The sequence below is a fragment of the Centroberyx gerrardi genome, chromosome 10, assembly GCF_048128805.1.
Source record: "Centroberyx gerrardi isolate f3 chromosome 10, fCenGer3.hap1.cur.20231027, whole genome shotgun sequence".
Classification (NCBI taxonomy): domain Eukaryota; kingdom Metazoa; phylum Chordata; class Actinopteri; order Beryciformes; family Berycidae; genus Centroberyx; species Centroberyx gerrardi.
The window spans coordinates 26158588-26173756 of NC_136006.1; the positions used below are offsets into that span (position 1 = coordinate 26158588).

Below are 15169 nucleotides of genomic sequence, written 5' to 3' on the forward strand. Positions count from 1 at the left end.
TCGCATCAACCCAATTACAATTTTACATGTACAAACAGTGGCTGGCAGCTTCAGCCACAACAAGGCATTCCTGCAACACAGCAAACAATACAATTTAATTCAATATTAAAGTGCATCACACACAACCAGCCTTGACCAAACAATGCAGCTTCCAAGCAGCCAGCAGCTTTACATTCTCTCATTAGCTCACAGGTGACAGTGATTACCTAGTGGGCAGGTCTGACCTGTCACATTATGGAGGTATCATATGTACAGAAAATTATAGAGGTTATTATGAAAGAGATATTATACAACAATTAAATGAAAGAGACAGTATGCACATTTGTATGAGAGTGCAAATGAACAATGAAATCACAAATTTATCAACAGGCGAGACAGAGGTTTTCAGAGACTTTTGTGGTTCCCAGGGAACGTGCCCTTGTCCTTCATACCTGGTTGGTAATCCAGGCATGACTTTGACACATGTCTCTGACAGTTCAATCAATATGTGTGAAGATGAACAACTCTCTCCCAAAGGTAAAATCTGAGAAGCAAGACTATTATCTTGATGCCCTCTTTTTGTAGTTCAGACTTTTAGCAGAATAATGCAGTGTGCCGCAGCTGGGAGTTAAACCTCAAAGTCCAAAAAGCCACCACAGCTTCAGCGTGTCCTTTGATTACATCACAGATTGGTATCATTGCTTTCTTGTCTCTGGCTGTGGGAGGGCAAGTCACCACGCTCCTGTTCACAAATCCAGCTCTGCAAGAACTGAACTGACTTGAACTGTATAAGTGTTATTTTTATATTCTGATCTAAATGCTTATGTGATTCAAGTATGAATTACTCTTCACACCTAATCTTTTTGGAATTGTTTTTTTTTCTGAAGATGATTTTTTTTGGCAATTTCACCTTTATTACATAGTAAATCAAAGTAGAAACAGACTGAAAAGATTGGGAAAGAGAGAGAGTGGGATGACATATCAGCAAACTGATATATATCAGTAACTCTTGTTCATACGGAAAAAATGATCTTGCTCTGTTTACTCTATGTCTCGGTCTGCTTTCTCTCTGTTTACCACCTCGACCCTTCCTCACATACACACGCAATCAGACAAAGACGATAGAGGATTACAGAAATGCCTGTAAACACTGAGAGAAGGGAGAGGGCGCTGAGGAACTGAGTCGCCAGAAGTCTCATGTTGTACAAACAAACCTTCAACCAGAAACCCACCAACTCAGCCCCATCACATTATGCTATACATTTATAAGTGTTTGCATTTGTTTATGGTCATTTCTATTATGCATTCTTTTTCGTTACCTTTTGGTATGAAGTGCTCAAACATAAATGACACTGTAACCTTTCACCGTCATGGTTTAGCACAAATGTGTTGAGAAAATATTACCTCCTCTATTTCTTCATGAAATTCAAAAGAAGGTTTTGAAAATTTCAAGGTTATAAAAAGCTCTGTCTCCTCAACATGGATAATGACAACTAAGGGTCGGCCAATATGGGTTTTTGAAGGGTGATAATTATATTTTTTCTACTGAGGTTGCTGATAGCTGCTATACTATCTCTAAATTGCACCATTTTCATGCCAGAAAATATAGCTTTTGCCCAACAATTTTACTTGTGGTATGGTAGAATAGTCTCTGAGACAGCATTCAGACCATGGGACACTAAAACTCTCCATTGAAACCCAGGATACTACTACTAGTACTACTACTACTGCTACTGCTACTACTAATACTACTACTACTACTACTGCTACTACTACTACTATCATCATTACTACTACTACTACTACTAATAGTAATAGTAACAACAATAATAATACTTGTGTATGATCCAATCAAAATGTTGTACTGGAGTCAATTCAGGTGAACATCAGTCTAACCCCAGTGATATCTGAGATAGAACAGCATCCAGCTGTTTGCCTCTTGTCTTTGGGCCAGCAATCATCAGGCTGCTCACAGCACCTTTGTTTATCTGTCAAACTCTACCAAATACCTGTGCCATGGAGATTGGATCATGAACCCATCCATACAGTAATCCTCCTGTTTCCAAGACAACTAACACGTCACATCCAATAAGGTTGACAGTTGATCTGAAAAGGCCTGACCTACAGGGCAAAAATCTATTCAAAGCCCTCTAACTGAAAGATGAACACACTGCTTTGTGATAAGTAGCAAATTTATATCATGATGTGCAATGTGTATTGTAATGTTTACATGCATGTTATATTTTTCAAACACATAAGCTGAGTGACTTCAAAAGTCTCCTGTACAGCTCCTTCAGTACAGATATGTGTTACATTTTTGGACAGATCTTTGATCAGGGACTAGCCACACAGCAAGCGACTGCAGCACAGTCAGGGACTTCTGTCCTTCTGATTGACTAGCTGTTACAGTGTGGGCTGATTATGCACCCATGGGGAAATTTGATGTAACTGTGATGCTCCAGGCTCGGTATTTTAATCTTATGTGACCCAGAACAAATTGATTAATTTGTACTTAAACATGGGAAAACTATCACATCTGCGCCCAATAACAAGGAAAAGCTGGGAGCTATTTTAAGGTGGTGACTCTGAAGCCCTGGATCCTCTGGGGCTCATCCCCAGGTTGGTCCTGGAGAAGAGCTGGATTCTGGATGATTATGGCCCTCCATGGGCTCCTCCTGGTTTTCCTCCTGCTCAGCCTCCCTGCTCCTCTCCTGGGCCTGATAGAGGCATGACCCAAGAACCCCCATTGTTGTTAAACATGACTTTTTAGAGACCTATACATAAGTGTCCAGAGTGGGGATGAATACCAATCATAATAAACTACTCTACATTTGCATATACCAGGAATTGTATTAGGTGAGCTGTTGCCAAAAAAAAACACCCCAAGGACTGAGCTTGACAGGTATAAGCCACTTTTCACATGTATTTATTCACTAAATTAAAGATTAATTAAAGTAAAGATTGAAAAACTACACAAAACGCACCAGTGTATATCAATTATATTACCAGAAGGGTGGAGTCTACAGCGCCAGGATAATTCAGATAGTGATCGATAAGTTGTCAATCAATAAAATGACTTTCAAATGCTTTCCTGTCTGGAACATCTGTTGTCCTATTTGGAAAACACCACCCACATCCCAAAGTAGGCTAAAACAAACGTCAAGTATCAGCAAATGCTATCTGCTATGCTCAGTTACCTAGTTCAGTGGCACTTCCCAAGATACAGGCCGGTCCCTTTCCAACAGTGCTAGTCATCCCAATACCTAGACTGGACTAGAACTGTGCTCATCACAAACCATAGCGTTGGTAGAATGGAGGGCTATATACTTCTGGAACAAGGAATTTATATAGTAGCAGGCCTTTTACATAGTTAAAATCCCACCTTTTAATTGTAATAATCAAAATTTACACAATAGTTTTTTTTTTACCTTCAATTTTTGAGGGCCAGATTTACTCTTTATCTCAGCTTCTGCATGGCAAAAGGATAAAAGGTGAATCTACTGGCAAATACTATTAAGTAAGTAAGATACATATGTTTTTTGATGAATTAACATCCAGATGGTTTATGTTCCTTTAAGCCAAACTAGGGACAGAAAATGAAGTTTTGAAGGTGCCCTGTGCACAGCAGTGTCGCTCGTCTCCTGGGTGCTAGCCAGTGCAGGAAAAATACTAAATCAACCAAGTTTAGCAACAGAAATACGTTTTACCTTTCAACCTTTGTGAAAAACTGTCAACGAATTGCATACTTAGTTATGTATGAGTCTAAAACTTGACCTTTTCCTAATTTAAAATTCCTCCCTGCCTCATTTTGAAAACAGACATTAGCATTGATTGACGTTTGTGGAGGAACAAATTAGTTTTCCTCAGAGAAAATTGTCATTTTAATTGTTAAGGGAGCATGATCCTCATATTGATTGGTACAAAGAAACAAAAGAGGACAAAGAAGACTTTAAAGGAATAGTTCACCCAAAAATGAAAATTCTGTCATCATCTACTCACCCTCATGCCAAATGAAACACAGGTGAAATTTGTTAGTTCATATAACACACAGGGAGGTTGCCAGCACAACTTCGTAGCAGCCTTCTCCAAAACAACTGAAGTCAATGGGGACCAGTTCTTTAGAGTTCCAAAACAAAAACAGCCAAACAATCACACTGTGAATAGAAAGACCTATACACCATTATTTGTTGCAAATCAATCAGCTGTAGTTAAGATTTGCACTAAATTATGGTGTAAATATAGGTCTTTTTGGAACTCTGAAGAACGGGTCCCCACTGACTTCAGTTGTTGGCTGCTATGGAGTTGTGCTGCCAACCTCCCTGTGTGTTATATGGACAAACTTCACCTGTGTTTCAACTGGCATGAGGGTGAGTAGATGATGACAGAATTTTCATTTTTGGGTGAACTATTCCTTTAACGGGTTTTTTGAAGGTTCTGTGTTGTAATTGCTGGCTAACTACTGGCTGTATGTAAGAAAGGTGTAAGCTGTGGGTGTGTGGAACAGGGTCAGTATCAGAAACAGTGTGAAAGCATTATGTTTTGGAATATTTTACATGAAATGTGAGAAAATGCAGAGGATTCAGAGTTTGAGAACATAAGACAAATGCATGTCTTACGTCTGCAAACGTGACAGATGACAGAAAGGGGGCACTCACACATTCATGTAGATTTATCATTTTATTACTTGGAGTTCTTTGATTGATGAAGCTCAATGGAAATATACTTCTTTATTTATTGATAAATTTGTTGTAGTGGTGAAGAAGGAACGTTACAGCCAGTGCAAACTCTGCAATCTTGTTTTTAGCCACGATGGGGCGCCACCATACCAGAATTAGGACGACACACTGTGCGTCTTTCACATTCAACGGTCAGCATACTGAAATATGGGGATACAAGGACATCATATCGGCATTCATTTACACAGAGATTATCGGTGAGTTACCATTTGCTGTGTTGCCTGCATCCAGTCTCTCCATACACATGGGGATATATCTGACCGACTCACTCACCAACTCACCAACTGTGAGTCAGAGTACAGCTACCCACAAATGAGGCAGATGGAGGACTCCTCTTTACAGAGAACTGTTCCTCTGCAAAGATGACGGCAGCACTGGAAAAGATCCTTCAGCTGTGACTGTTTATTATTATTTATTGAGAGAGAGAGAAAGCAAGTGGGAGAAAGAGACAGTGTGCACTGAATGCTGTCAGGGATGTCTGTATGACACACCTTGTGTGTCATCTCTCTGGCATACACCCTCCAGCTACATGCACTCACTACATTTCCATCCACTCATCATATGCACTCTTTGGAGGCAGTAAAGAAATAGTAGTTCTATTCCAAGTGCATGAGTGGGAGTCATATAATGAGGATTTCTCCACCAGTGGTTCTGGTCACATTCATTAACCTAATGCTGGCTATGGTGTGGGGGTGGGGGGGTGGGATGGGGTGGGAAGGGGTCGGGTGTGTAATGGCTCCAGAAATAATTGAGGGGAGCATAAAAGGTTATGCAAAACTATGCACTCACTGTGCCCACTCTCTAAACTCCGCCATTAGTGCCACTGAGAGACATTGCATATGATTCATAAATATGTTTTATGGATTAGATCTATCAAAGAGTTAATTAACAATGAATTGGCAGTGTCCTGGAGAAACCTTCAAGCCTTCCCCGAAACCTCAACCTTCCAAGGATTGGAGTTAAAACTGGTCTGGTATTTCTAATATTTCTCAATGCATTCACGATGGTATGATTTGGTCGCAGGTTATGAAACATTTTCTACACATTGGAGGCATTGTTAGCTGTTAATCAGAGTTACAAAAAAAATGGCAACTTTGGAGATATGATTTATGAAGGACATGGGCAGTATCTTCCCACAGTTGGATTACAAAATTAATTATGCCCTTACCATCAGCTAAAAACAAGCCCATGGCATAGTTATTCAGTAGATTAACAATTTATAGTTTTATTTACACTGTGGATGTATGATGTATTTGGAATGTTTCATTTATCAACAAAGCTGAATAAATACCATATTCTTCACCTATTTCTGTCAACAATCTCTGCAACAGTCCATCCGAGAAAAGTCACAACCACAGACAGTCGTATGCTGTTGTATTTTACACACGTTCTGTACGTCAGCCAACAGCTTGGACTAGATAGGAGCGAGGTCATTGGATCGGACTGACATAATGGTCAGCTATTTTGAGACCTTTAAGTGGGGCTGATTGCTAATGCCCAAAACCCCAACCTAAAAAAGGTCAGTGATGGCCCATTTTCGCAAAAACCAGCACATCAATGTCCCACCACACAGCAATTAACATCAAGGAGATGTTGGCCGATTCTATTAATAGAAATGCATGGATTTCAGTCTGGAACTTTGCTGCAAAGCTTACTGCTGAGCCCCTGCCATTTGGGCTGCTGGAGTGCCTGGTGGAGTGTCTGGGAGTGGGTGTCGATCACATTCTCTTTGAAAAGATTATTCTCTCAGACACATTCAGTCAGTAGTCTCTGACCTCCGGTGGTTAGTTTGTCCCCCTCCCTCTCGTGTGTGGGTGTGTGTTTGTGTGTGCGATGGTGTGTGGGTAGGATCATGCATAATTGTGCACATCAGAGGTAATGATTGCACCTAATCAGTCTTTGAAAAGCCTTTTTGAAGTCTTCATTAAAGACGGTGTAGATGAGCGGGTTGATCAGCGAGTTGAGATAGCCCAACCACGTCAGGAAGTCGGCCATCTCCATTGAAGTGCTGCAAGCGTTGCAGGTGTTGACGATCACCTCCTTGACAAAAAACGGCAGCCAGCAGATGACAAAGGCCCCGAGTATCAAGCCCAACGTGGACGCCGCTTTGCGCTCCCGTGAGCCTGAGATCCGCGGCCCTTGGTACACCTGGCTCCGGCGTGACTCGCTGCGGTGCGACTCGCGCCGCCGCGACTTGCTCGGGGCAGTCTTTGCCGAGACGCGCACACGCTCGGTGCGGTCCTCTGTGGATTCCGAGAAAGACTTCTCCGGGGGGCTCAGGGGCTCCGGGCTTCTGGGTCCCCCGTCGGCGTCGCCGTCCCCGGCCGGGTAGGTCGAGGGGATCATGCTCCCGTTGGTCATGCACGAGTGACGGCTGGCCCGGCTGGCCTCCCGCCGCATGTAGAGGGTCTGGGCCGCCCGGTAGATTTTGTAGTAGAGGATGAGGATGAGCAGTAGGGGGATGTAAAAGGCTCCCAGGGTGGAGTAGAGGGTGAAGGCCATGTGATGGTGGGTGATGATGCACTGGTCCTCCTGCTCCGCATCCCCGCTGTAGTGCCGCCACAGCACAGGCGGGAGAGAGATGAGGATGGACAAGAGCCACACCACCGCCACCATCGCCCCGGCCCTGGCCCCGGTGCGCTTGCGCGAGTACTCCACCGCGTCGGTAATGGCCCTGTAGCGGTCGATGGCAATCGCGGCAAGATGGAGGATGGAGCATGTGCAACAGGTGACATCCACGCTCAGCCAGATGGTGCACACCACCTGGCCCATGACCCAGCTCTCCTTCTGGATGTAGATGATGCTGAAGGGCATGACCAGCACGGCCACCAGCAGGTCGGTCGATGCCAGTGAGCAGATGAGGTAGTTGGCTGGGTGGTGCAACTTGCGGGTGACAACGATCGCTGTGATCACCAGGCAGTTGATGACTGTGGTCAGGACAGCCAGTACAGACAAGGTCAGGGTAAGCAGGATCTTACTGGGGGGGGGTCCGGCGGTCTCCAGTGAGTCGTAACCGCCGCTGCTGGTGGCAAACACCCCCTCGGTGCAATTGGGAAAGTCCATCCTGCCGGGACAAAGGGAAGAGAGCAGTGGATTAGATACGGGGGCAGCTCAAGGAAATTGTATTCTCAAAATTGGCTTTCGTAAAATCATGCAAATCCTTTAGAATCAATATTTGTTTTGTGATTGTACTGCATGTTATTTGCCATCTTTTTAATCTGGTCTTAATCATGAAGTTAAAATATCAATAGAAAAGTCAACATTCAGAGCTGCTGTAAAATCCACTTGTTGCAAGAATTGCATTAATCCTCCTCCTCCACTTCCTCTCCTTTCAAACATTCATTGCCAATGACTCTGTGCTTTCTGCACTTCATAAATAAAAACATGACAGAGGGGATGAAAGGAGACTTTCATTGAAAATGTGCATTTGAAGATAATGGACTTAAAAGACTGTGTTCAAGGTCTTAAGACATAAAATAGTCGCCAGTGCTTTGAAAATCTTTATTGTCTTTGCAGCGACAGCTTGCCTGACAACAATTTACCTAAATAGTGGGGTAAAAATGTAGGAGTACCATCCTACCTGTCTAGGCTGTAACCTGTCGCCTCCAGCGGGTTCAGTGTGCAGCAGACAGCCCGCTCTGAACTCTCCAGAGTCCACTATCTGCTGGCTCTGCCATCACATCACCTCTGCCACTCATCAACACCTGAGAGAGAGAGAGAGAGAGAGAGAGAGAGAGAGAGAGAGAAAGAGAGAGAGAGAGATGAAGCGGGAGGGACTAAGGGAGGCAGAGAGGGTGGAAGAGGCGGGGAGACAAAGTAAAGGCCTTCTTTATCAAAAGCTACAAAGCAAAGAGACACACAAGGACAAGGACACATACACACTGCAATAAATCACAGCAAATGCAGTGAATTATAGCGTTCAAAAGCTGAAGCTGAAGTGTGTGTGTGTATGTGTGTGTGTGTGTGGCCTTTTCTTTCCATGTCTCTCCTGCCTATTGTCTGAGCTGAGATTTGTGGATGATGGTCTCACTTCAGTTTGCCCTCTCTGAGCTGATCAATCCAGACTAAGAGCATGATCATATGTATTTCCAATAGGGTTAGACCGATATATCAGTTTTTCAATATGATTATGATTATGATTATCCCGGCTTTCAAAGAACAGTTATCTGAGTTATCGGCCACCGGCAGCTTCAATCCTGTTGTTATCAGTGTTGGCCTTCAGGAACCCATAACGTTTGAACCCTAATTTACCAACCGCCCTCGTTTGATTAAATCTTTTAGTATAACAGAACGCTCAGGTATGACTGTCATCGCTGTTCTCCTTCACTCTCCGCATTGCTCAGCATCCTGAAGACATGAGTGGGAACAGTTGCTATAGAAACACAAGAAGTACTTTTACTTAATGGGGTGATGGAGCAGAGGCAGCCGAACTCCGTTAAACTGTCAGGTCTCCACTGAGACTGTTCGGTTCCCAGGCGGAGGGTCGGGGGTGACGGGGTGGGTGGGGTGGTACGGCTAGATGGCAGCTGAATGAAATAAGGGGCGTCAATTGACTCGACCCTAAGACACGGCAAAGTCCCACAAACCGGCTTACACTCTGAACAAAAAGGGTTCTGTACTGTTGTACCATAGCAGAACCTTGTTGTTCATAGTTGTCTTATAGCACCATGCTCAAGTGGTTCTACACAAGACCTTTATGGTGCTGTAAAGAACCATTTAAGAATGCATGAAATGTTCCAAATGTTTTTAAGAACCACACTCGGCTCTTATTTGACTTACCAGGTTTTTATTTTAACAAATCATAGGGTTCGTGGAGTCTATATAGAACCACTATCTTAACCAAAGAACCCTTGAAGAACCCTCCTTTTTCTGGGTGTATGTTGACTAAATTTCTGGGGACAAGATACGATTATGTAGGCCACCAAATTACCACCTCAGAGGGAACATTAGTCCTGAACGCTCCCCTGATGTAATTGTTTTAGATCTGGCTTCCATATGAACTTCTGGGTATTTTTGCTTGATCTTTGCTGTCCATTATAATAAGAAAATCTACAAGATCATATTTGGATTAGGCAAGTAACCACAAATGAAGTTAGTGTTATAAAACTCATCACATAGTAGCCGTGCCACCACACTGTTCTCTGTGGTCTTTCAGCTGGCTTTTGCATAAGCTGCCCGACATTAGACTCGTATAATAGTTCATGTTTTAATAATAGATTGGGGTTAGCCATTGGTCAAAGGAGAAAAGTCTGCAGAATATGTCATAACCACTCATGAGTTGGAGTACTTTATGATATCAGTACATAATTCATTTTCACTTACACCTATCACATTAACTGGAATAGAATAGAATAGAATAGAATAGATGTATCCTTCCCAAGGATAACTTAAAGCTGTAAGTAGAGTGTCTCATATGCAAATCATCTATCACATGATTTGGGCTACATGTTTGCATTAATGTGCAATCTGCTGTCTGCGTTTCCCAACACACGGATGTCAACGGGCCTCATGTTCAAAGCAGCCGCTTCTGGCCTGTTTGCAAAGGTTTTAAAATTGATTTTCGTGCTAGGTTTGGGAAAATTACTTCATAAATTGAAATCGCAGCCAAACAGTTTAACAGAGCTGCGCCTTTGTTGAGAAGAGTCGGGCAGTCCATTATGTGACGCCGGCTGTAAAATAAGTTTAAAATACAAATGGTTCCACAACTATCCCAGTAAAAATTGTTTTGTTACAGTGAACTGAAGCAATAAGCAGCATTCTAAGAGCGGGTCTGGCCTTCAAAGCCATTCTGCATCAAACACACTGAAAGTTTCCCTTCCTCCGTATCATGCTGCAATTTTCCATCCCTCCCTTATACACTGCTGAAGGGATGGAATAGGAAGAAAATATAATAGCACTTAAAATTCGTATTACTCTATTTATGCCGTTCTACACATGATAATTACTGCCGCACTTCTGTTGTGCTCTGTCACTACCCTGTAATGTATTCTCGACTGGAGATCTGAGAATGGCTTGATTGTTTTTCGCTGCGTGTTTGTGCACAAATGTCTGTATGTGTACATATTTGGGCAGGTTTGTATGAGTGTGTGTCTGTGTACTTGCGTGCATATGCGCTGATTGACAATATGTGTTTAGTGTGTCAGCCTTTCATTACATGCAACAAAGAAATCCCCCGCCTCCGCCAGCGTGTCTCGAAAATGTTCTAAAACATAAGCAGGGTTGCACAGGGCTACTTAAAGATAAGCTCTAGTGAGCCGTAAACGTTCATCTGCACTTTGCTGCAGCCAGAACAAAACCCAGCATGCTTGCGTGAATTCAGGAAAAACAGACAATTAGACAATTACTTATTATTTTTCATGGCGTTTCTGCTTTATTGGGCATTGCTGGAAAGATGGTGCAGACGAGATGCAACAAAGTGTCCCAGGCCGGATTCAAACCCAGGATTTCATGATTGCGTGGCCAACTGAGCCAGTCCTAAAACTGTTCAATAACGTTTTAATGGGTTCCACAAGCTGTAATATTAGATTTACCCAGCACTCAAAGAACTACAAAGTCTTTCAACAACAAAAAATTAGAGCTGCAACGTTATTACGTGACAGTAATATCAAGCTACAGCTGCTATACAGTATGATGATGCTTCTCCCGGTCTGCAAGCAACAGACTTGAGTTGTGCAGACAACAAAGAAGCTGACAAAAGCAGAAACAATTTGGGAAAACATTCTGCTAGACATTCTGAGCCAATGATATAGAGATTACAGTCTAATCCAACCTAAACCAATGTCTCACTCACAAGCGAGAGCACCCGCAGACGGGAGACAAACACACACACACACACACACACACACACACACACACACATAAGCCCCAGAACTTCACTCTCATTTCCCAGAGGCTCACAGTCACCAAAAAGAGTGTCAACCTTTCCGCATTCAATCTTTCTCTCTCTCTCTCTCTCTCTCTCCTCTTGCAAGAACAGGGGAGCTCCATCTGTCCCCCGGTGTACAATCTCTTAAATACAAACACGTCGGTGTTGTCATGAGGGAGGAGAGATGTGAGGGAGGTGATTCTGTGAGTGACAGTGCTGCAAAGATGCAAAATAAATGACTAACTGTAGCACAACACGAGGACACAGCAATTCCCCCCTCCCGCTGCACAGCTCATCCATTTGCCTGTCCGTCTATCTATCTGTCTGTCTATCGATCTATCTCTCTATCTCATGTTCTAGGGGAAGTCAATGAATAAATTGACCAGAAAATGCCAAAAAGGGCACCTTCCGTAGCAAATGGAAGGATGATATTTTGTTTTTTTTCTTTGAAAGCGCCGGAAATGGAATCAAATGTCATCCAGAAATTCCCAGCATTCTGGAGCGGAAAACACACTGCACCCTAAAATCTGATCAAAGTGTATCGAAGGGAGCCGGTATAAGACTTCAGACTGCAATTCAACATGTTTAGCTATGACTTAGAGATGAAGCATGAGTAATATGCTGTCGGTTATGAAATGGTGGAGGGAGTAAAGGGGGTGAATACTTTTTGAAACATGATTTTTTTCCTGTTACTGGAATGTTATACTTTCATTTACATTTCTTTAATTTAGTATTTTTGTAGATTTTAGACCATAGATCCCAAATGAATGCATGTCGAACGAATTTGTAGCACAAGAAAATATGCAAAAGTAAAGGGAAATGCACATAACACAAGTATATATACCACACACACACACCCACACAAACACAGACAGACATTAATGGCCTTCCCTTCACATCAAGGCGCGATCATCCCCATTACCCTGAGTGAGTTTTCACTACTGTCATGTCTTGTTTATAGCAGTCACTGTTCTCAGTCATTGACCTGTGTCCTGTTTCACGCTAGACTGGATCACAATTCACGCACGTCACAGTTGGAGTTTCAATGCACAAGGATGCACACAATGTCACCGTCACCTCTCTCTACCTGCTTTGTGTAGATAGGAATATTCAGAGGTAAAATGCCTTCTGAGGGCAGCATTTGATTGGTTGACACAATCACCTAATCCAAACAGGGCAGAGACCTCAGGAGGTGCAGAATATAGAGCTGCAATAACTTGTGATAATTGCTCATTTTGGTCCCTTTATTTGGAATGAATATATCTTTCCCTGCTCTTGACTACAAGTATTTCCTTGCTGGTGATGACAGAATTCAGAGAAATCATTCAGGAAGGCAGAGAAAAGCAGTATTTACCACCTGAAGCTGACATGAACAGTATTTTCTAGTAGTATTCACCAGATGAAAGCTGAGCTGAACAGTATTTTCTATTGGTATTCACCATCTGAAGCTGACATTAACAGTATTTTCTAGTAGTTAAGGTGACGTGAATGGCATTTTCAAGTAGGAAGCTTGTATCTACCATCTTTCCCATTGGACCTGAATGCAGCATAGACTTTAACTGCACTGTGGTGCAATATTATGACACTTGTAGTCCATTTCTGGGCTCAGGCCTTTAACTTTTTTCATGTTTTTCTTAAAGCATAGATCAGCTATTTGTCTTGCCTGGACCGACTGATTGAATGGAACCACATAGATGCCAGCTATTTAGAAATCTCTATGCTCCAGAGGAATGGCCAACATTCTTCCTGAATCTTAGTATAATAGCAGCTAATTAATAATAGCTTCAATATAACAAGGTACCCTGAGAAGAGAGGGATGTCACTAGCCAATAGGTGACCTAAAAGCAGCAACATTCATTGAAGAAGAAAGAAAAAAGTTCAATAGTGCTTGCGTCAGGCTGTCATTTGCTGGAAAGCTTTTAGTTCACAGACTCAGCTCATACTGTAACGTAGCGAACATGATGAACAGCTGCTCACATGCATCACATGTATACATTCTGAAAAATGTTAAGCCGAATACCATATTCAGCAAAGCATGCGTTTTAAATGAATGTTTGCTCCTTCCAAAGTTTTTCAGTATTATGTGGATGTTTTAATAGCGTGCCTATAATCGTGGAGAAAACATATTCAGCCGAAAACTACTTTGACTGGCTTTTCTCATTGAATTCAGATGAGAAGTTTGTTAGTCAGTCTGCCAGTGTTGTTACTGCCTGTCACACACTGAGCCACAGCAGAGAGTTTGTGCGCTTTTTGTTTGCTACGGGAATAGTGTAATTATTTTGACTATTAATGTCGCATTAGTGAGGCCAATTTTCCTCTTTCTCTTGTCCCGGCGGGTCTGATCTGCTCTGCTGATAGGCTTTGCGAGGGGCAGCTGGATTTGACGGGCAGTGGATTAAGACTCGCTGTCCTCTGAGCCCGTTCAGTACAGCTGGATGCTGAGTCTCCCCATCGCTCCACAAAGAATACTGCTTCACTAAATACTATGGTTGTTTCTGCCTGTGTTTATAAAAGCCTGTGTTTATGGTAATATCTAGGGTTAGGGTTAGGGTTAGGTAAACTGAAGTTAAAAAGCAAATTATCTGTTTATACTTAATTATGATTGATAATTCATTGCAAACCATGAGTGAGTGATCTGAATACAAATACAAATGCTTAAGCCAATGTGAAAGACATGATACCAGCCGCCTTGGTATTTAGCTCTGTTAAGAAGTAAGTAAGTAAGTAAATCTGTTGGCAATGTCAAATTATTTCCTTCATGCCATTGTGAACTAGTTACTGGTATACTTTATTAGCCTACATGTAAGGTGATACAAACTTGATTTTTCAAACACAATACAAACTGATTTAGCTGAATTTATTTACATATTAGAAATGGCAGATAGAAACCATTGGTCAATTAGAAAACATTAAGGGCTCTATTTTCAAAAATCAAGGCACAAGCACAGGCAGTGGCACAAGTTCACACAGCTAGCTCACTTTAGGGGTGACCAACAGACCAGAGGCGCTGGCACAACGGAGGTGCACTTGTAATGCAGTAGTAAAAGGAATAAATGATCAGTACCCATGTTACGCATTACCCATCTATGTGGATGCATCTTAGCTAACTTAAGCCATGAAAATAGTAGAGAACAGCACAGAACAAACAGCACAGAACAATAAGCCTCACTTGCTCCCCACCCTTCTCTCCCTCACACACACACACATACACACACACACACACACACACACACACACACACACACACACACACACACACACACACATACACTGGGGACAATATTGACTTATAATCAGCCAAATGAATTTGACTAAAGTATGTCTCATGCATAGTTCCTCAAACCAGCAGGCAGTAATTATATCATCTGCCCATGGTTACTTATTTCCGCAAGGGTCACCATGCAGCGAGGGCACCTTGATGTAAATGGACTGGGTGGAGGCAATGATGCAAACTAGACATGAGTGACCACTCAATATGCTAAATTGATGGGGATTTTCAGGCGGAAAAATGATTTTTTTTTCAGGGGGAAATGCATTTTTATTATGTTCTTTTATGTTCTGTTTTATCCCTTCTTGTCTCCTTTCTGTT

The 15169-nt window shown here is 42.4% G+C and overlaps 1 protein-coding gene across 1 annotated transcript; it reads right to left on the bottom strand.

Moving 5' to 3' along the window:
• Nucleotides 1–6584: 6584 nt before the first annotated feature.
• On the bottom strand, nt 6585–7778 carry htr1fa (5-hydroxytryptamine (serotonin) receptor 1Fa). The gene has a single exon (XM_071907260.1). It carries the CDS (start codon nt 7776–7778, stop codon nt 6585–6587), a length of 1194 nt encoding a protein of 397 aa, XP_071763361.1.
• Between the last annotated feature and the right edge of the window lie 7391 nt (nt 7779–15169).